Raw genomic sequence first — 22400 nt, 5'->3', positions numbered from 1 at the left:
GGAGTTGGACTAGATGACTTTTAAAGGTCTCTTCCAACCCAAACTGTTCTATGATTCTATGAATCTACCTGTTGTTTTGATATTGCAATTTATATATTCCCAGATTCAGGTGAAAGATAACAAAAAATCCTGTTCTCATGATCTGTATCACTTCATCAAAATTCAGTGCAGAATACCTGTAACTGCCAATACCTGACATGAGTAGAAATTACCAGCTGCAGGACTTTGCAGCATTCCCAGACCTATTTTAAATTCAAGATAAATTAAGGTAAGATGGTAACATGTATGTACCTTTTCATAGTCACTAGAAAGTACTTGTTATTTCTTTCACTCAGGTCTTCTAAGAGAATGTGAAATATGACCTTTCTACCACAAAAGTATGTTACAGACAGATTTCCATTGTACATCCTTAACTCTTTCTACTTAATCTCACCAACATCAAGTCCTATATTGCAGCATCTAAACCAATTCATATAAAAGCCTAATAAAAAGATTAGGTTGTTTTGAGACTAATTAACTTCTGAGCTCAGAAGAATATCATCTATCTCAGGTACTTATATACAAATCTTAAATATAACGCCAGTAGTGTGCAATTCACTTATGATGAAAGTTTTACCATGTTACAAAACTGGGACATGTTTTGAAATTTAGAATGAGGATGTGCCTGTCCTCTTTACTCACATTTTCATTATGCATCAGATGGACCAAAAATCATCCATAATACTTAAATCTGCCTTTAAAGAAACCAAAAAGCAATGTAAATTAGGATTTAATCCATGGCCTGCAGCTAGTAATTCTATAGCTAACCCTTCAAAAGAGTTGCTATGTGACCTCGGGTAAAACATTTACACTTTCTCTGTTTTCATTTTAATACATGAAGCAAGGATTATGATTACCGTGCTGTCTCCCTCTGTTCGTCAGAGAGAAAGCACTGGGATTAATTAGCTAATAATTGCAAAATACTCTGAGTAAACATGCTAGATGATTTGTATCATAACAACCTCCATTTTTAAAGTTTATCATTTTTCTTCTACGTTATTTTTCCCTAATTCTATGAGATAACATTACTTTTTATAGCTTGTTAAAAAAGTGCGGAAGTGGGAAGACAGGGAAAACTAGAGAGTTGTTGTTAGCCTTTTTTCACCATTCCATCAAGCCATTTTAGCCATTTTATTAACTTTGTTAAAATAATAAGGGGTGAAAGAGAAATGCATTCAACTTTCTATTTACAGATATTTACAAATTCAAACTTTGGTCATCTGAAAAGCACTTCTGTACATAGAAATTTAAGTAAAAGTCCACGAATCCTGTGGACTTTACCCTGCACAATGTTCTGTCTAAGCAACACGATTCAGTGATAGAGGGGTACCACAGACAGTTTGAATGATCCAGGTGACTGATCAAGAGAACAAGGACTTTGTCTTATTCAGTAGCAGAACACAAGATCAGACCATTCCAGTTGAAACTAATGCATACATAAGCTACTAAGTAGATTAGTGAAATACTATTTGCATTTTCACTAACACAGACTTACATAATGCTTTATAAACAAGCTCAACTTATGCCAAACACAGAAGTCTTTAAAGCATTGAGCTCCATTAATTATGTTCTGTGCAGTCATTTATTTAAGGCAACTGGTTCCACAGCTGCCCAGATTCATGTAGAAATTAAATGAAGTAGAATTATAGCTTCTCCTGGTTCCAGCCATGACAGGGTTAATTTTTGCAGTAACCAAGAGAGGCATGGCCAGAACTCAGGTCATTCTATACCACCTCATGCCATACACAGGGTGGGAGTGGGATGGCTTCCTTCCCAGTTGGTGGCAGAGGGAGCAGGTCGGCAGTGGGGTTTCCGCATGGTGAAAACTCGGCTGTGAATCATTTGCCTCCCTTGTATACTCTGTTATTAATATCCTTGCTGTTACTGTTTGTAACTGCTGGAAACTACTGTTTCCAGTAAATCATTCTTATATCTCAACCTATGATCTTTAGCTTTTGTGCCTCCAATTCTCCTCTCCATCCTGTCACAGAGGGAGGGGAGGGGAAAGGGGGAGTGAGCTAGCAGTGCATGGTTTGAAGAGTTTCAGCAGGAACACTGACCTGGGGATTATCATTCCTAAACCACAACATAGCTGAAAAAAATGTACTACCTAACATGTCTAAACATCAAATAAACCGATTAAATTATTTAGGGTTGGCAGCATTTTCCTCACACACTTGGTGAAAATGCTGGACAAAAAGTCAGTATTAAGGTAATGCTTTGTAGAAAAAGATTGAGCAACAGGAGAAGAAAGCATGCTCTATACAGACAACAGTGTTTTAAACTCATGCTTTTTTAAAAGGGGTCAAAATTCATATCTCTGTCTGTTATACAAGTATCAGCCTCAGTAGAGATGTAATATTGTGTTCATATTGCACCATTACGCATTATAAACAAATTGAGACTGTGTGCCACACAAAGAGAAATGTTACCCTCTCTGGAAAAAAGAAAAAGAAAACCAACAAGCTTGTTATATTGACTTATAGGAGTAACTAATGCAATGGTGTTTGTCGCTCCAAATAGGTGGAGTGTGTTGACCTTGGCTGGGCACCAGGTGCCCATCAAAGCTGCTCTATCACTCCCCTTCCTAGCCATACAAGGGAGAGAGTAAGATGGAAAAATGACTCGTGGGTTGAAAGAAGGCAGTTTACCAAAGCAAAAGTGAGAATTTGTATTCACAAGCAAAGAGGAAAATAATAAGGTTTATTTTCTATTTCCCATTAGCAAGTGATGTCTGGCCACTTCCTGGGCATCAGGGCTTCAGCACGTGTGAGTGGTTCTCAGAAGGCAAACATAAACAAATGCCCTCATCCTCCTCCTTTCCTTAGCTCTTCTATCTGAGCTGACATCATATGGTATGGAATATCCCTTGGGTTAATTTGGGTCCGCTGGCCTGGTTGTGTTTCCTCCCAGGATCTTGCCCTCAGCTGGGGGTGGGGGAGGAATGCTGAGAGACAGTGCTGATGCTGTGCCAGTGCTGCTCAGCCTTAGCCAAAACACCGGTGTGTTGTCAACACCCTTCTAGGTACCAATGCAAAGCACAGCACTGTGAGGGCTGCTGTGGGGAAATGAACTCCAGCTCAAGCAGACCAAATACAATATGTTATTACCTTTGCATGATCAATGCGAACGGAAAGCTCTTTAGATGCAAATCCACCAAAAATCAGGCTATGGATGGCTCCTATTCTTGCACAAGCCAGCATACAGTACACTGTCTGTGGAATCATCGGCATGTAGATGACCACACGATCTCCTTTCTTCACGCCGTGTCTGATCATGACATCAGCTAACTTGGAGACCTGTAATGATGAAACATTCACAACATACTAAAACTTTCTCCAGATCTGCTGGTGCCCCATATGTAAACAACTTTTACACAGTCAACAGACACAGGACATTAAGGAGACAGTATGATATGGAAAGTTGATGAACGATGCAATTCAGGTTCAATAAATTTAAGACAATTTCCTTTTTGCAAAAAAAACACTGTAATACATTTTTCTTCCATAAAAATGCAATGAGGCTAATAATTGTACTTATTGTAGTAAAAACCAAAATCAATAGCAATATTTTGCAAATTTTTAAATTACACTCTAAACACTCATTCTTTTATCCAGGTAACATTTTATATTTCTCCATTTCAGCTATAAAGAATGAATTTAAGCAGGGCATTTCATAATGCAAATTCTGTCCTAACTAGCAAAGTTTGAAACACAAATCAATATGTAGTAATATTTTCTCTACTACAGTGTTGGAAACGTCTCATAATCTGAGACAAGAAATCTTATAACCTGAACCAATCCTAAATACAAATTCAGAGAAACGTGTTTAGATTTAAGAGTGCACCTGTTCCCACCCACTTGTTCTGGCATGGAAATGTGGCATCTTCTGAAGGAAAAGCAAATTACTAACTCCTCAAGAGCAACTGAATGAACTCACCTATCAGAGATTTTCTTGAGTTCCAGAGGCTGACAGCCGTGTAATACTCCGTACCTAAACCTGCTCACTGCCTTTCAATTCTTCAGTTAGACGTATATAAGCAATAGGGTAAAACTCCATGTCCCTGTGCACAATGCACAGGCTATCAGGTTAACAGGAAAAACTGCAGACTAAAAAGAAACCAAGTAGACTAATAAACTTATTTGGAACAGGATGAAAGGAGAAACTCCCCAGGAAGTTGTGAGCTGGAATGCTCTGTAAACATGGTTACATGTCAGTAAAAAGAACATGAGTTTTGCTTGTGTTAGTTTTACATCAATGATAAGAAATTCTCTAGAACGTTCTTGGACTAAGTGAAGACAAATCTAAGTTCAGAACAAAGGAGTTGCTCTGTCTTCCAGGGAAAGTCTTCTTACCCACTGCAGTAAAACTATTCTTTAAGAGCTTGTCAATTAATAGAAAATCCTACAATAAACATAAGAAGTTCAAAGATTCTAATTTCTTTTACGATCACTGTAACATAAATCTACTCGTACATAAATTCTTCAAATCTTTCCCGTACTGCATTATTCCTCATTTATTCACACAGATATGGTTTCAAACAAAATTTAGTCTTGTAAGAGACTCTCTTCTTCAGGTACTATCAGAAAAAAAAAAAGGAAAGAGGAGATAAACTCCTGAGAGCAACAGTGGGATGTTGCTTGTCAAATAAAAAACACCCAAGGTTCTGAAGCAGTAAGAATGTTTTGAGTGACCCATCAAATAATGCAAGCAATGGGGGCAGCCTAAGCAAATAATACACGTGCAAGCAGGACAGAAGGGAAGGAACCTTTTTTTCAAGGATAAGCTAGTCAGGAGAGTAGATTTTCTTTGAAACTACTGTCATTTATATTATTTAAAAATTTGAGTTTTCTCTATTTAAAGTGTAGCTACATACAGTGCTAGAACCCTGTCTGATACAGACACTGAAGAGGACAATACAGCATTGCTCACTGCTTCTGCCTTCTGTGGAAACCTATACTCAGACTTTCAGTACCATGGGACAGTAACATCCAGAAGCTCCAGATGCATCTGCTCTGTTGTTGCACTAAGTCACAACACATCCACAATCACACTATGCATATTTCTACACTTCTGCCTGAGCATTTAAGAAAATGGAAGCACAGAAGCCTCAAGCATGCACTCTTGCATCAGAAGATAACCGTGTAAGTTCCATTTTCCATAAACGCTGCAAAAATCCCTGCTGCTATTTTCAACCACAAGAGAAAGTTCATAAGGCAGTCATCACCACACCAAACTGAAAACTCATACAAACTAAAGTATCTATTTGATTTATATGTAACAGATCTCTTACATGAAATACCACTGATGTTCAAGAGATGCTAATGCTAATGCTAAACTTATTAATACCTATCAATACTCCATGACATACACTATCAAAACCCAACAAAAAACAAAGACTGGACATGTACACAGCTATAATTTATTGCCATAACTCCAGCATTTACAGTCATTTCTAGCTAGAATTGGTGAAAGCAATTGTAAGTAAAGATAACAACTCTACTTCCAAAGATAAATTAGTATTCTATACCTCCTACTGCAAAAAAATTAAAATCTGCAAACTTATTGTAACACAGAGCTAACATCATCATCTCAAAAAGAAACAAGAAAACGAATCATTATCTTTCCTGTTTGTGAGACTCTCAAGAAGAGTGTTGACAAAGAGGCCAAAGGCAATGAAAACAATATCAAATGAGTATTTTTATAGTGACTGTAAGTGTGGGTAGTGAACAATAAAAAGTTAAATAGAAAAGTATTATTATTGATTATATTTATTTCATAAATAATTATTAATGATTATTAAAAAGGCAGTGTTTGCCTGCTAAAGCAAAAAGCATAATTTAAACATCATAATTAGTAATTTTGTAATAGAAGACTCCCAGTGCCTGTAGACGAGCTAAATTACTTTGGTTCTTGGTTGTAGGAGGAAGACAGTGAAGAGATCTACATGTACTGCAACCATTTTTACTGAAAACTAACAGACATAAATTGTATTTAAAGCCAAACACATGCAGCATGCTGTAGACAGGAACCACATGTCAACTTTGCAAATCCAGTAAGCACTTGTCTGCACTTAACCTCCCCACCCTAGAGTTTAATGTCACTGAAGACAATAATCCAATACAATACGCTATGATTTTCCTTGTGCCCTTTCCCTCATCCTTCTGACAGCCAGGGAACATTTGGACAATATAATAAAACAGTGTCTCTATCTGCAACTACTTGGAAGACAACAGAACATCGGAAAGCAGATTTACATTGCCTTACAGATTGACGTGGTAGCCCTGAAACATTCAAGCAATCACTTTCTAAGTAGAAGGGGATTGGGGAATAGTGAGTACTAACATTTTATTAAATTGTTAAAAGCCATAAAATCTTTTACTTTCTTATGATGTTTTGCCATTTATGGTTTACATTACGACAGTGTAGTGTACTTTATCACTCAAAAACTAACATGTTATTTCTCCACTTTTCTTCCATTTTAAGGTTGCTCTATCACTTCAATATATTTGACACTTCAGTAATAAAATCACTTGAGACCAAGTGATATAATATGAAACTCAAGTAAGCTTTCAGCTTTGAAGATTGGGGCATAAATTACACTTCTTTCAAATGCAAGTCCCCAGTGAGCATGGTTTTACTTTTACACAGCCACCAAACAAATACTACAGCTGTATTAGCAGCTCAGGTTTGTAAGGGATGCAGTTCTGAAGTAAATCCCTAGTAGTTATTAAAAGCAGTTTTGGTCCATGCCAAAAGAATTCTTCTTAGAAGATACTAAACCAGAAATCCCACTCAAAATGCTCAAAAGAGGAATTTCAAACCTTCCTGGCTTGAACAATGACTGGGTCTCACAAGTGTGGAATCATTCAATGCAAGCTAAACAGAAAAGGATTGTTCAAAAAACGAGAGCTCCTGAAATATCCTGAACTGCACCTCATGAGGTGAAAAGAGCCATGTCACATTAGCATTCTCTAAGCCAGAGGCAGAGTCACCTTAAGTTCTTCAGCTGATCCACCATATTCTTTTTCCAATACTAAAGAAAGTGCTCCTTCCTACTCTCCCCACTCCTTCATCAGTCTCTTCACTCTTCTAATTATCTTCTTAATTATTGTTTCCTCCTTCTCCTACTGTTGTAAAAGCTTCTCCAGCAGATGCATCACCCTGTTACTAATATCAAGCCTGCTGCACAGTGGGAGAGAACTGAAAAGTACTTCTGCATTCATTTCAATTAGATGAAGACCATATTCTTGATGAGGTGGCAAAACCATGTTTTAGAGGTTGATGAAACCATGGTTTCAGATGGTATGTGTGCTGCCAGCATGGATATCTTGAACAGACCTTCAGGGGAGGAGAAAGCACTCCACTAATCTCACAGACACCAACATCCTTGGTCCCAGGATCAGCAGTCCTGGGACACAGTCTAGGGAAAAGCATGGCAATGGTGCTGCATGCATCTACATGCCTACAACCCCCAGAGGACATCCACAAAATAACATGCAGGAACATCCCCTCTGCCATGATCCTCAATAGGCCATGGTCCAGGTGCCCACAGGAGTGAGTGTTCATTCTCCTTTCCTGCACATGTATTGAGCGAAGGACTGTGCTTATGAGGTTTCTGATGGAAATAGAGCACTGGTTGCAGACCTGTGGGAAGGTAGCATGAGTCTCTAGATTGCCTTTGAGAGCTGCTATGCACTCAGAAATTATTTCTGGGGGGCTGTGAGGGAAGTTCTGTGAAGCAACAAGCTCTATCAGAGACCACCTGCCCCATCCCAGCTCTGCCTGGGTACCAGGCACAGTCCTGGAAACCACATAATCCATGGATGTAGCATGCCTTGATCACACAGCCCTCCTCAGCTTCTGCACAAAAGCCCAGCCACAGTCTCAAATGCAATATATAAAGAACCTGCGGTGGTAATGATGCAGGTACACTCCTACTAAGGATATCCAGCATTAAGTGAGTCTAATACACTGTTTTATCAAGATACTATTGGTTTACTAGCAAAGAAGATAAACATTTGGGTTGTCAGTCTCAGTAGGACTTTTTTACTGTATTCTAGTTTTGATTCTAAGTCAACTCTGAGAAAAATTACCCTGAAATGAAAATCCCTATTTCTAGCTAAGAAGGAGTTAGTCATTTTTCAAGGCAGAAGAGAAAGAAAGAAGATGGAGTTAAAAAAAAAGGAGTAAGAAAGATGACAAAAAACAAAATGATCTGTGTGATTCCTCAGTCATATAGTGGATATGAGATATGAGCAGCAAAAGACATGTCAATTCACATAAATTCAAAATGACTTAGGTTAATATAGTTATTCTGGAAGAAGATAGTTTTAGGGTGCGTAATTACAGAAAAAAAACCTTCCTGCAGAAGAAATTACATCTTAGCCCACTTCTGATAACCTGAAGCCCTTCTTTCTCATCCATGCTTCTGTAACATTCAATGCTCTCAGAGGCTTGGGCAGGGGAGGGTTGTTATTACTAATCCTGTCATGTTACTGCACTTAGAAATTATTTATTATGGCACTGAATTCAATATGTTAACTGTGCACTGTTATTAAAAAGAATCACAGAGAGAAATCATACTGGGTTTGTGTACATGATCTGTCAAGCATCAACAGCTGCAAATAATACAACTTTCAAATTCTTGAGATTTCCTTTTAGCAAATGAGGCATTTTAAAGAATACACCTAATGATTTAAACAGAAGGGATAGTTCACCTACCTAATAACCTTTGCATTAACTTGAAAATGATAGTGTCTTCCAACACAATCAAAAAATTTCTTTTCAAATGAACAGAAGTCATTGCCCCCTATTTCCTTCTGGTATCCTTGTATTTCCTTAATACTACACAGATTCAGTAATATTTCTAACAGAATTTCATAGAATCATAGAATATTCTGAGTTGGAAGGGACCCATCACAATCATTAAGTCCAACTCCTAGCCCTGCACAGGACACTCCAAGAATCACACCATGTGCCTGAGAGTGTTGTCTCTCTGTTGTCTCTCTGTCTCTCATGTTGAACTCTGTCAGGCTTGGTGCTGTGACCACTTCCCTGGGGAGCCTGTTCCAGTGCCCAATCACCTTCTGGGTGAAAAACTTTTTCCTGATATCCAACCTTAACCTCACCTGAGTCAGCTTCATGCCATATCCTTGGGTCCTACTACTGGTCACACAAGAGTGAAGAGATTGGTATGTGCCTCTCCTCTTTCCCTCACGAGGAAGTTGTAGACTGCAGTGAAGTCTCCCCTCAGTCTCCTCCAGGCTGAACAGACCAAGTGACCTCAGCCACTCCTCATACGGCTTCCCCTCAAGGTGTTTTATCATCTTCATGGTCCTCCTTTGGACACTCTCTAATAGCTTAGTATCTTTCTTATATCTGTAGTGCCCAAAACTGCACACAATATTCAAGGTGAGGCCGCCCCAGTGCAGAGTAGAGCAGCACAATCCCCTCCCTCGCCCAGCTGGTGATGCTTTGCCTGATGCCCCCAAGGACAAGGTTGGCCCTCCTGGCTGCCAGGGCACTGCTTACCCACATTAAACTTGCTGTTGACCAGGACCCCCAGGTCTCCTTCTAAGACACTGTTTTCCAGTGTCTCGTTTCCCAGTCTATACACACAACCAGGACTGCCCCGTCCCAGGTGCAGAATCTGGCACTTGCCCTTGTTCATACACTTGGTGATTTGTGTCTCCCTTATCTTTTTCTGCCATCTCACTACTGAAATTAGAGAATTTCCCAAGGCATATTCAAAACTTCCACCTACATCTCCATTTTACTGGCTTCAACACTGTAATCCACATTTGAAGGCCTATTAAGAAAAAAGACCAATCAGTGCATTCTGGAAGACTCATGTGTCTTAAATTTGCCAAATTCCTCCTCTTCATTTGGAAGATTTAATCTGTAACAACATATAAACACACTGAAGATGCAACTGCATGCACTGTGTACAACTTCATTTTAACTAACTGTAATTCTCAAAACTTTCCGAGTGTGAAAGCAGTATAGTTGTACAGAATATCAACACAAACTGATCTTGCCATTATTTACATCAATAAGAATTTTATAAAGCTTTCCTGCAATCCTTCTTTTCCAGGTTTGTTAGGAAAAAAAAGTTTCCCATAGGTTGGGCACTAAACAGACTTTCAACATTTCTCTCAATTATTTACAGTTTAGTGGTGCTTAACTTCAAAACTGCAGCATCACTGTAGCTCTTAGATCTAAAACTCAGTGCAACAAGGAAAAAGGATATGGATAATATGAAAATAATAGGCTGAATACAGAGCCCAAGCTATTTCTAAGGAGCCTTATTAAACCCAGCTTAGACACCTTCACCATTTTTTTCATCCTTATCACGAGTTTGATCCTGGAGCAAATAACCCAACCTGCTACAAAAGTCTGCATCTTCGCATTCTGTGACCCAGTAATCCTACATAACTTCTGCTGAAAACATCTATAAACGCCACTTTTATTACCAAAAGCCAGAAAGAATTCCACTACTTCAAGTGATCTCTTGTAAAGTCATTTTGCAGGCAGCCTTTCTGAAAAGACATTCTCATTACACTATCAGCTTACTGGTCAGACAGACTACTAAACATTCATTGGATGGGAACAGTCCAAACAATGGTCTGAATACAGATACACACTTTCAGGCTGGTTTAAATTGGGAAAGGCACTCCTGAAAAAAGGTAAAAGGTTTCCTTCCCCATCAGGAGGTTCATCAGCTTTAGTCATATGTCTGATCTGCGCTCATACTGATCTATTTCAGTATGAAGTCTATTTCAAAATGATAAAATATAGTATTTTTAGGTTACAGAGAGAACACAGTTACAGACTGAGAACACTTTGACAAGCAATGACAGAGGGATGTGAGCCAAACATCAACACCCATACTGTACAGTGGTTTTGGTAGGCCTTTTCTCAAAGTCTCTCCTAGCATCTACAAGATCCACACACAAAAATATACCAGCCTATAGCCCTCCCATTTTCAGCAGATCTCTTTTACTTTTGTTATCAGGTGTCCAGTAGTTAGCAGGTAAACATAATTAAATTTATTCCACAAGAGTTGAGCAGAAAGCTTTGGGAGACAACCTACTAATACCTTTCACTCATATTCAGTTTTGATTAAGAAAAATAAACTGTAGAGAATTCAAAAAAAGTATTTAGATAGGACTCAGCTACCAGCAAGACTATAATGAACTTCTGAATGAGTACTGTTACATAGCCTCAGAAAATTTAAACCAGTTCTTGCATTTGGTTTGGCAATGCTGTTGTAAGAAGAAATGTGGATGAAAGGATGTGTATGTCAACACGTAAAATTTTCTCATTCTGCACAAATCTGCCATATCCTAAAACATTTAATACACTTGCAGAGAATACAGAGACAGAAACTTAGAAGACTTAATACAATAACAAGCTTAAAAAGCAGAACAAAGGCTACTTTTCAAGTTCCCTTCAGAGGAAATTTCTGCAGAGTTCACTTAAGACAACTGATTTTAAAATGTTGCATTACTTCATTAAAAATAAGCATGTATTTTATATGTATATGTATATATACATTGATTTCATATATACATATATATCTGGGTATATATTGTGTATATATTGTAGTTATTAAAGGCAAATTACACAAAAATTGTATCTATAAAATTATACTTATTATATATAGCTATTAATAGATTTAGATAAGGAGCTGGGCCCTTTTAAAGTCTTCTGTTTTCTTACAACACTGTGGTTAGTTGTTCAAGCTCCAGCTTACTGTATGGTACCTACCAAGTTATTTTTTGGACCAGGTAAATCAAAAGAAAACTGGTAAAGAGTAAATGTTTTCTGTATTTTCCTTAAAAGGTAGAACGCATAACAGGTTTATCATTTTTTGGTAGCTGTATGACTTCTCTTTTATTACAACAGTGGAATAAAACCCTCACAACATGAATTACTGTATTATGAACCTCATTTCACATTTTAAACCATAAGTTCACATTAATCCAGACACTATATGCGTATCTGAAGTAAACTGAGTGTGTTCCAGTCACTGTAATGCTTCTTGCACATTGAAACACATTAAGGATGAATATGAGCCTGACTAGAACATTTCACTGTACTCAGTGTTAAGTTCAACTGTTAGGTGTAACTGGAAGGAAGAAGTCAGCTAAAACAGAGGAGCAGCAGGAGGGCAAACCACCAGCTGACAGCTGTGAGAGTGGAGAACCTTGAATGGGGAAGACTCCAAACACCCATGGTGGCAACAACTCGTGGTCAGGCACAGGGTAAATCTGAATGGGCTGATGCAGAACGAGATATTCACGGCTCAGCCAACAGGGAAATCGAAATCCACAGACATTCCAGGTGGAAGGGCCACCAGCAACCACCAGCACCCCCATGACAGCCTACAATGGGGCAGGTGACACAGCTATTTTTAGAGTTCCCCCCTGTCAAATTTCATTTGTGGTTACACTCACTTATGCACGGCAATAGCCAAGGTACACACACATTTCATTTCTGCAAAACTGTATATTCTTTCATCATAGCAACTGTCAAATAACTTGAGTACTCCTTTGCTTTACCTTTCAAATAAGAACTGTTAAGGGAAAAAAATTAAATCAAATAGAGACAAGTTAAAAATTTAACCAACCAGGGAAAAAGAACTATTAAACTGTAGAAGAAAAAGAGGAAATAGAAGATAATCAAAATGTCTTGGATGCAGTATAATTTGGTACAGGTAGTAAAGCTTATAAATCAGTACTGAGCACAGCAAAAGGAATAAACCAGAGAGGTAGACCATTTTTACCCCTCCAGTACCTACTCGTTGTGCAATAATTACTGCCCATTTTCTATAACAAGGTTATTCCGAAACACACCTGCTCAAGAAGTTCCTTATATGTTATCTTCTCTTTGGTATTTGTTACAGGACTGTCAAAAATAATGGCAACTTGGTCTCCTCGGCCATTCTCAACATGACGATCTACAGCATTGTAACAGATGTTCAGCTCTCCACCTACAAACCTAAAAAAGAAGTTGGAAGTATGTAACAGCCGGTCTTCCAAACTAAGACAACTAAAACTTTTTGTATTTTAAGGGGTTGTTTTAACGAATGAGAGTACTCAATTAAAATATAACTCTTAAAATATTATAATCACTTCAGGAAGTAATTTTTTATTCTATAACCTCAAGATTTACTCAAAAAGCCAAAAAGGACTATTAGTGAAAACATAGAACTTAAAGTACTGTACCTTAATTGACTTAAATAAGAATCTGCTAAACTTGATCTTGGTTTAGTGTACTTTGTATCAATCACTGATTTTCACATCTATGGTCTCACAGAAAAAACATAAATTCACATAAAATAATCCAACATTACGAAAACATTATTATGCTACTTTGCATTGGCACACACACATATCCTTTTTATGGAGAACAGGTTCAGGACTCAAAATAGTCTTATTCATCTCTTGGCAATAACTGTTAGGCATACAAGCATCCGTCTGTAGCTAAGTGAAACTGACCCCAACAGTAATAAGATCATATAATTATAATGCATTTGACAACACTGTTTTACATCACTGACTCAAAATTCTCTGTAAAGCAATGTGAGTCATAGCCTCTTCAATAGCCAGACATTAATCTTCCAATTAAAGAAAAACATTTTACAAATTCAGATTTCATGTTTATTGTCATTTTATATAGGAAAAGGAAATTCAAGTGCAACATAATCCTCAAATACAAAAATATAGACTGCACTGGATACAAAGATGACTCTGCTAACTGAAAGATGACAAAAAATCTAAAAATTAAAGTTCACTAAATGATGCCCAGTGTTTATTTCTCTATCTGTAGGTATCTCTGCAGCATAAATAACAACATACAGAACATACATAGTTGAGAGTTTCCAAAAGGTTGTATGGGAACACTGTCTATGTAATGTAATGTTATAATGTAATGTTATAGTGCAACTGGAAGTAATAAATGGCCTAAAGTAACCCACTACTAGTTAAAAATAAATATTTCCTTCTGCTTTTTTCCTGTTTAGTAAATGACTGCTCTAAATTAGTATATTTTACATATTATTCTTATACCCATATGTAGAGATGCCATGGGATAGTCTTCACTGTCAAACAATGGCAATTATGAAACCAAAACCAGTTAGATAACTCTTTTACAATGCTATTAGTAAGAAAGTGGGGGACTACGGAAGTCACAAAACCATTCTGTACTATAAACCCCTTGCCATAAAAGGAAAACCACATAAGCAATAAAGGATCTGGCGTTGTTTCATGTAATATAGAGAAACTCTGTACCACTGTCATAAAAGTTGTGTACGAATCGGGTCATTGATTTTATATCAAATCACTGTAGGATGATATGAACAAGGGAACAAGGGAGCACAATATCTGGCTGCTATGCATAATCGCTTAAGAATGGTCAAAACATGAGCAGGCACCAGAGCTTTGATTCATCAACATCAACATCACCATGTGAATTTTTAGCAATCCCTTAAAAACAAGTGTGTGACAGAGATGTGACTGCAGGTTGAATCAAGAACAAGACTATCTGGAAAGTGTGATGAGAACTTTGCTACCCTGTTAAAAAGGATAGAGGTTCTGATGGGATCAGAAAAGCAGAAGTGCACCAACCACAATTGCAAGAACTTGGCTTCCTTAGTGTTACCCAAGGACATCCTCAAAAATACCTCTTTCTGGCTGACAAAAGCTGCTTGGCTTTAAAGAGCTGCCCTGTGCTACTGCAAACTTCTGTTCTAGCAAGTCTCACACAGATGAACACCTGTGAGGAACTCTGATTTGCTTAAATAAACTTTAGTTGAAAAGAAACAGCAGCATGAAACCAGGACCATTGTTATAAGGATGTCAATAAGATGCTCCTATTTAAAACAGAGGTCTAGAATGAGAAAGGAAATATTTCAGTAGACTGCAGAAAGACCAGAAGTGGATTTGCAGGTCATTTGTAAGAACTGCCAGTAAATCTTGCCATAAGAAGCATGTGTAAAAATGCTAATCTATTGCTAACCAAACAATTATCTCAATGCAGCTTACCAACCAAATCCAGTTGTGAGGAACCTTATTGTACACTGTGTTCCTAATGCTGACAATTTCATAACATAAAACAAGTGGAGCAGAGGAAGAGCAAAACAAGTAATAATAGTACACAGTAACAACTCTAACAGATTAAAGAAACTATATTCAGTTCACTAGCAGTCTCTGAAACGCTTGTCTACTATCCACTGGTGCTACGGTGGAAAAAATGACATGGTTGTCTTAGTCAAAGATCACAGAACTTTGGCTATAATATCCAAAATTGGCTATAACACCAAAACAGCTAGCTTCACAGCAACACTTTAAACCAGTATTCTGACAATATCTATCTATCCTTTTGTTGTTTAGGTTTTTTTCCCCCATACATCCATGAAAGCAGCAGCCACATTATGTCTAACGTAGACCTAATAAGGCATCTTCTTAACAATTTGAGTCTGGTTACAGAAATTAGGACCCCCTTGAACATCTTTAGGGCTGCCTTCAGCAGTCACTTATGCCATACTGCCCTTTTGTGACTGTGGCTCAGCACCTCCCATCTCACCCCAGCCCTGAGATTTCTCAGAGTTTCTGTTGTTTCACAAACACATCTCAAGCACTGGCACTTGACCCTTAAATCATAACATAAAATTACTACTTTATATTAATGTTTAAGGAGTAGGAGTAGAAGAGGACACAAAAAAAAATGATCTTCATGTTTTAGTCTTGGTAAGTCAGTTCCTTAGGTCTTCCATAGTGGGACTCCCATTACATACAGCTTAATATGTACTATCTATGGCTTGGAAATATTTTTTTACTGCATTTGGTATTTTTTTGGGTGCGACAAAAGCCTACTTGCTATTAATGAAATAAGTACAGTATTGAAGAGGGTAACACATAATTATGACTTAATTAATTTCACTCAAATATTCAAAAGTTATCTTGAAATTTCCAACACCATCTGCTATCTTAAGAATCAAAGCAGCTGTATTCAGAGATAATTTTTACTCTCCATGCAGTGGCTGAGAGCTAAAGCTAATAAAAAAATTTAAAAAGGGAAAGAAAGAAAAGGTTTTGAATAAAGATGGCACATATGCCAAAGAAAAAGCATTAAAATTATTATTAAATATATTTAATATATTTTTTAAAAAATCTTTTGAATAAAGTAGATTGCTAAAATTCTTTTACAGGGTATATATACTTCTCTAAGCTTGGTTCCCAGGAATCAAAGGGATTTTTTTAATTTTTCTAGGTGAAATGAGAGCAGAAGCTGAATAAAATGTTAGACAAAACCATGACAATATTAAATAATTGGAGTTAATATGTTAATTGATCCTGTCACATTTTTTAAAGTGTAAGGCAACATTTGAATAGCAATCTGGGCAACCTTCCTGAAGTTCAAAGGGGATTATATATTACACTTACATCTTAGCATCACAGAAAAAAAATATGTTGTGAAATTGCCCTCTGCCTGCACATGTTAAGAAAAACTGTTTCCACAGTTCTAAAGAAAATACTTGCTTTAGTCCTTTCAACTGGGATTCCACAAGATCCCAAAATAATCTGTTCAAGTCTTTCACTAATCTGAGCATTAGATTTTTCTTTTTAATATCTAAAGACCATGTTTCCCACATTGTAATTTAAGACTTCCAGTTTTGACCTCTTCAAAGCCAACTCAAAGAACTTTTTCCTTCAACTTTTTTGCCAAATTCTACGTGTTTTAAAACTTAGGTCTCTCTTTTGGCTTTTAAACCAAACAATTTAAATTCCTTCATTCTTTTCTTGACTAATCATGCTTCTTAGCTCTTATTATCTTTGATGTAAGCTAAACAAGATGTTATTTTGTCCTGTATCAGCCACTCATGCAGCTTAGAACAGTGAATGGTATCTGGAATTATTCCTTAAAAAAAAAAAAAAAACAGTCAAGGGATGGTGACACTGTTCAATACCTTTTGGAAATCATTTTGCATCCCATTGACATGGTACTAATATTTCCAATGGCAGAGACTGAAGAAGAAACACAAGGGCACGCTGCTTTCACACTTAGAGTACTTAGAGTGTATTTAGAGAGGAAGACTTGCCTTATAGCTACATTTTAAATGCAGTAATAAAATACTCCCTCTTTCAACTTCTTCGACAGAAGTAAATGACACTGGAAAATATATGAAAAGCATATGTTTCTCTAAGTCTCAGGTTTGGCAACCAAAAACAAAGATATTGAAAAAATTGTATTTCCTAATTTACCTAATATATCTCCATAAACAGCTTCCATAGTAAACCTCTGAACCAGCACTCCATCTTTACCCTGTTAAAACAGCAAGTTACGTTTTAGTTTGGAAGCCTGGTCTCTTTCTCAGTTGAGCTCCATTCTCTGTTTTCTCTTCAGCCTGTCACCTAAAAGACATGTTCTCTCTCTCTTATACCGAAAAAACTTACCTATCTGTCATCCTGCTGAGCACACTGAATCCTGGTAATAGTCTGGGACTTCAGAGGCATTAAAGTACAACACTAGTATCACATACAGCCTGTTGGCACTTCAGGTGAACTTAAAACCAGAAATAAAACTGCATGTTGCACATTAAGACATTACAGAGGTTTACATAAATTTGAATTGTCTAAAGTTTTATTACCCACACAGTAACAGATATCGGACATGCAAACAATTACAACCTGGTGTTGACCCAGCTAATGGGTTGTCCAGGGTCCTCTGGTGCACATGCACCCAGGCTTTGTGGGGGTACCTTTACAGATAAGTTTCTTGCTTTCTTTGAAAATTAGTTATCATGCACAATCCTTCTTGACCTTTCTGAAAGTGGGTTAGAGGGCTTTAGGGATCTTTGGTGGCCTTGATCCCCCCCCCCTCCATAGTCCATGCTCACTTCTCGACCTGTACTGTGTTTTGCTTAGCTCCAGGAATTAGAACAAGGACATCTGTCCCAGAATAGAGCTGCTCTAGCTCTGTATGGCTCCCTTCTCCAACCACATCCTGTTCTTTCTCACAGTGTGTTATTACCAATAACCTTGGATGGCTCCACAGCTATCTGGCTATCTGGTATTTGAGACATACACATTGGCCCCTTTATCTTCTAGGCTTCTACAAGGTCCACCTAGAGCCAGTAGACCAGGAAGGACTATGTCCAGATGGTATTTTAATATCTCCAAGGAGGGAGATCCCACAACCAACTCTGTGCCAGTGCTCAGTCACCCTCACATTAAACAAAGTGTTTCCTGGTGTTTAGAGGAAACAACTTGTGCTTCAGTCTGTGCTCATTGCCTCTAGTCCAGTCACTGGGCACCACTGAAAAGAGTCTGGCTCCATCTTGCGTGCACCCTCCCTTCAGGTATTTGCCCACATTAACGAGACAATTTCAGTCAGTGGCAATCAGCATCCACAGAGACAGAAAGATACAAGTTAAAAAGCAAGGATACAAAAGACCTTGGAAGATAAGTTAGACTTCAGACCACAAAACATCCGATTTTCCTCTCTCCTAAGGCCAAGTAACTTCCATCTGACAAGTCACAATGTTTTACAAAGAGCTAACCATGTTACTTTCAGCAAGCAAGCTTATTGTGCTCAGCAAATGAAACCACATTTATTCGACAGAATTTGATAGCAAAACCACGCTTATTCACATGTATTATATTCTCACTCCTTAGTTCATCAAGAGTAACCATTCTATTGATTTCGTTATTCTATTCAGGAATGCCAGAATCAGTGAGCTTTACTGGTCTTTAACCAGAGATTCACAGAATCTTTTAGGTTGGAAAAGACCTTTAAGATCATTAAGCCCAACCATTAACCCATCACTGCCAGGTCTACCACCATACCAGATGTCCCTAAGTGCCATGGCTACACATCTTTTAGATACCTCCAGATTTGGCAATTCCTTCACTTCCTGGGGCAGCCTGTTCCAATGCTGGACAACTTCTTCAGTGAAAACATTTTTCATAATAGACAATATTCCTAATATCCAGTATTCCTATTCTAGTATCTTAACCTCCCCTGGAACAACTTGAAGCTACTTCCTCTTGTCCTATCACTTGTTACTTGGGAGAAGACCTCAACCCATCTGATTACGACCTCCTTTAAGGCAGTTTTAGAGAGCAGTAAGGTCTCCCCTAGTTCTCCTTTTCTCCCTACTAAACAACCCCAGCCACTCATCACAGGTCTTGTTCTCTAGACCCTCCTCTAGACCCTAATTACACAGGCAATATGACCTGCACTTTCTGAGTAGTGCCATGACCTAGAAGCCAAAGTCAGTGAACCCTATCCATTCATCTTAGGACTTCTGACTGTTACACAGGTGTGGCCTAAAATTCAGCTTAAGACATATAAACAATTTTCACTACTAGAGGTACCAACCAATGATGCCAGATAGACACCATTAAGAAATCAAGCTCCACTCTACTGATTCTGTATCTTTTAATTTGCACAGATTTGAAAATTATTATTAATTATATTTTTAGAATTATTAGTATTTTTCAATTAAAAACAAACCAGAAAACTATAAACAGGGCAAAGAACATCAGTGTACTAATGATCCTCACCCTACGTTGCCTTTTATGTCCAATATCAGCTTCTTTTTGAGAAAAGATCAAAGACCATGATGTAAGCTTGCTGAAAAAGCAGCAATGGAGGTGAACACAAAATTTTAACAGTAAATCACTTTTGAGAAAGTATTGAAAATCCTATCTAGTATTTTACAAGATAGATAATGGCCAGTCTTCGCGAGCGAAGATCCGGGGAAGGTCTTTCCACCTTCCAGCCTGCGCATTGGATTTTTAGGTGAGACACAGTGTGCGCGGAACTGAGCCCACCCTTTAATCCTAAGGTTCATCTGCCGGGGCCAAGCGAGCTTGGACGGTGGCAGCGAGGTCCTCAGGACGTAGATGGGTTGCCTTTACAGGGCTAACGAGCTCCACCTGCCCGGGGAGTGGCCCTGACCGGGAATCGAACCCGAGTCTCGGCGGTGACAGCGCCGCGCCCTTAACCACTAGACCACCAGGGGCTTCCACAAGATAGATATTGTATTCTGTTTAGGGCAGTTCGCCATTCACTGCATGGAGATATATCATACAATGTCCATGCTTTTGCCAAACATTACCTTAACCAGCATCTAAATTATGGCCTACGACTTGGACAGTATCTAAGATTAAAGAACCCTAAAAGCCATAGTGCCTATGTTTTCATACACTTGCCTCCCCTGACACCCGATGCTGGGTTTCTCATGCTCACAGCAGACTGTTCCTAGTCCGGGCCCAAAAAGGTTTGGATGGGGGAACATCAGGTACATTCCTCCAAATCATGCAGCCACATAAGGACCCACACACGTGTGTCACGCCTGACAGTGCACGCACCCCTCACCCCAAAACATCGATCCATGCTGCTTTTAATCATTAAGCTTGACCAAGTGTAATCATTAAACTCCTTCAAACTGTGCAGCCATCTCCCCCATCAGTGATGACACACCGCCCAACCCAGACCGGTAGTGGGATACTTCTGCGGTAGCCACACAACCCCCAGCTCAGCGCACCCGCAGCCCCTTGGCAGGCAGCCTTCCCCTCCTCCCTCCCTCCCTCCCCGTTACAGCCGAGCTCTGCCGCCCGGGCGCCCCGCACCGCGGACAATCGGGCACTCACCAGGAAGCGCTCCCGGCGCTGCCCCTCTCCAGAGTCCGGACCCAGGGCTTGTCCCACTGGATCTGTTCGGCGGCTGCTCCCCAGACTTTCTCGGGCTCCGCCACGGAGGACCGGAAAACTTTCTCATACTCGCCCAGCGCCCCCGAGGAGGCGGCGCGGCCGCCGGGCGGCAGGCGGAGGGCAGCGGCGGCGCGGCCCGGGAGCGGGACCCCCGCGCAGGGCTGGCCCCGCCGCCGCCAGGCCCCGCCGGCCCGGCCCGCCGCCGCAAGTTTTGGCAGCACCGCCAGCCTGCCCAGGAAACCCATTTCACGCGGCATTCAAGGAAGAGGGACCGTCCTGGCTTCGCTAAAGCTCCAAAAACCCCTCGGACGGCACAGGACGGAGCGACGGCGGCTCTCCGGGGCTGGCGGGGCAGGGCGGGGCTGCCCTCGCGGCGGGCCGGGCCCCACGGCACTGCCCCGCCCGCCCCCGGTGCCGCCCCCGCGGTGCGAAGGGAGCGGGGCTGGGCCGGGGCCGCATCGGGACGTCCGGACCCGTCAGCGCTTGGCTGCGAGCGAGGGCGGTAGAGAAGCCGAAAAAAAAACAGATGGACGACACCTGGGAGTATCTGTGACTTACAGGTCTGCGGGACACGTAGCCAGAGTATGCCTCAAGTATTTATTTTGAAAGACATTCTTGCTTTGAGAAACCTCCCAGTGATAAAAAGGCATACTGAAAAAAGAAAAATAAATAAACAAATAAATTGATTCTGTTTTCTAGAAGACCTTTACCACCTGTAGTGGATCTTTTGTTTTGTTCATTTTGGCATATGTTCAGAAACCCTTCCCGAGTTTCGGTGGTAATGTTTCAGAATCTTACAAAGCACAAGTCAGCTAAGACATACACCATCTTCAAATGTTATTATGTCCCTTACGAAATTATTTTAGTGCTTTAATAGGTCTATCCATTGCAGATCTCTCAAGAAATTCTTCCTGCAATCACATTATAAACATGTCATATGGCAAAGAGGAACTCTCTGATGTATTTTATATTCATGATTAACTTAGGCATCTGTTTCCTGCTTGTTGTTGAATTAGTGCAACAGGAACATAACAATGTATCACATTACAGGTAAAAGAATAAGGGGATGAGAAGAACTAGGCTGTTTCCCCACTACAGTAGGTTTAATACATGAAATCAATTTATTATCCTGGTGCAAAATACCTGAGGTATTGTGGAGAATTTGGCCTACAGTTCATCACAAGTTTTAGGTCATCTTCAAAATCCCTTGCAGTCTTTCAGCATAATGGGTGGTTGCTGCTTCTGTTTCCAAGGTCTATATAATTAGCTCACAAAGGGTTTCCCATGGCTTGTAGAGGCTATTGCATTGCTCAGTGCTGTATGAACTATCTGTCCTGTGCTGCACTGCAGTTCACCTCACTCTCCACCCCATCAGTGTCTCAATAACATACAGCCCTGAGTAGCATAATGGGATTTCCAAAACGTTGAAGTTAAGAATCAGATACTTGCTTTTAAAAAAGAAATTAATACCCTCAAAACCTAAAATATCTGGACTAAGTAGACATATTATGAGAAGTTCCCTACTGCAAGCTAATGGCTACAGCATGCCAACAAAGCAAGAAAACAAAAAATACATTTCTTAAAAAAAAAAAAAAAAAAAAAGAAAAAAAAACCAAACTTGTTCTCAAATGTAAT

General features: G+C 39.3%; 1 protein-coding gene across 1 annotated transcript in view; it reads right to left on the bottom strand.

Moving 5' to 3' along the window:
• The window catches only part of ACSS3 (acyl-CoA synthetase short chain family member 3), a 78962-nt gene extending 57853 nt beyond the window's left edge, over positions 1-21109 (bottom strand). The window contains exons 1-3 of the mRNA XM_050324737.1: positions 20706-21109; positions 12900-13044; positions 3150-3338 (exon numbers count right to left, since the gene is read on the bottom strand). Coding sequence (XP_050180694.1) covers positions 3150-3338; positions 12900-13044; positions 20706-21022 — 651 coding nt within the window. The 5' untranslated portion in view covers positions 21023-21109. The remainder of the gene's footprint in view (positions 1-3149; positions 3339-12899; positions 13045-20705) is intronic.
• Between the last annotated feature and the right edge of the window lie 1291 nt (positions 21110-22400).

This window comes from Myiozetetes cayanensis, unplaced genomic scaffold (genome assembly GCF_022539395.1).
Source record: "Myiozetetes cayanensis isolate MyiCay16 unplaced genomic scaffold, myiCay2020 scf3, whole genome shotgun sequence".
In the NCBI taxonomy this organism is placed as follows: domain Eukaryota; kingdom Metazoa; phylum Chordata; class Aves; order Passeriformes; family Tyrannidae; genus Myiozetetes; species Myiozetetes cayanensis.
The sequence above is the reverse complement of the archived record's forward strand: the minus strand, read 5'-3'. Positions and strand labels throughout refer to the sequence as shown.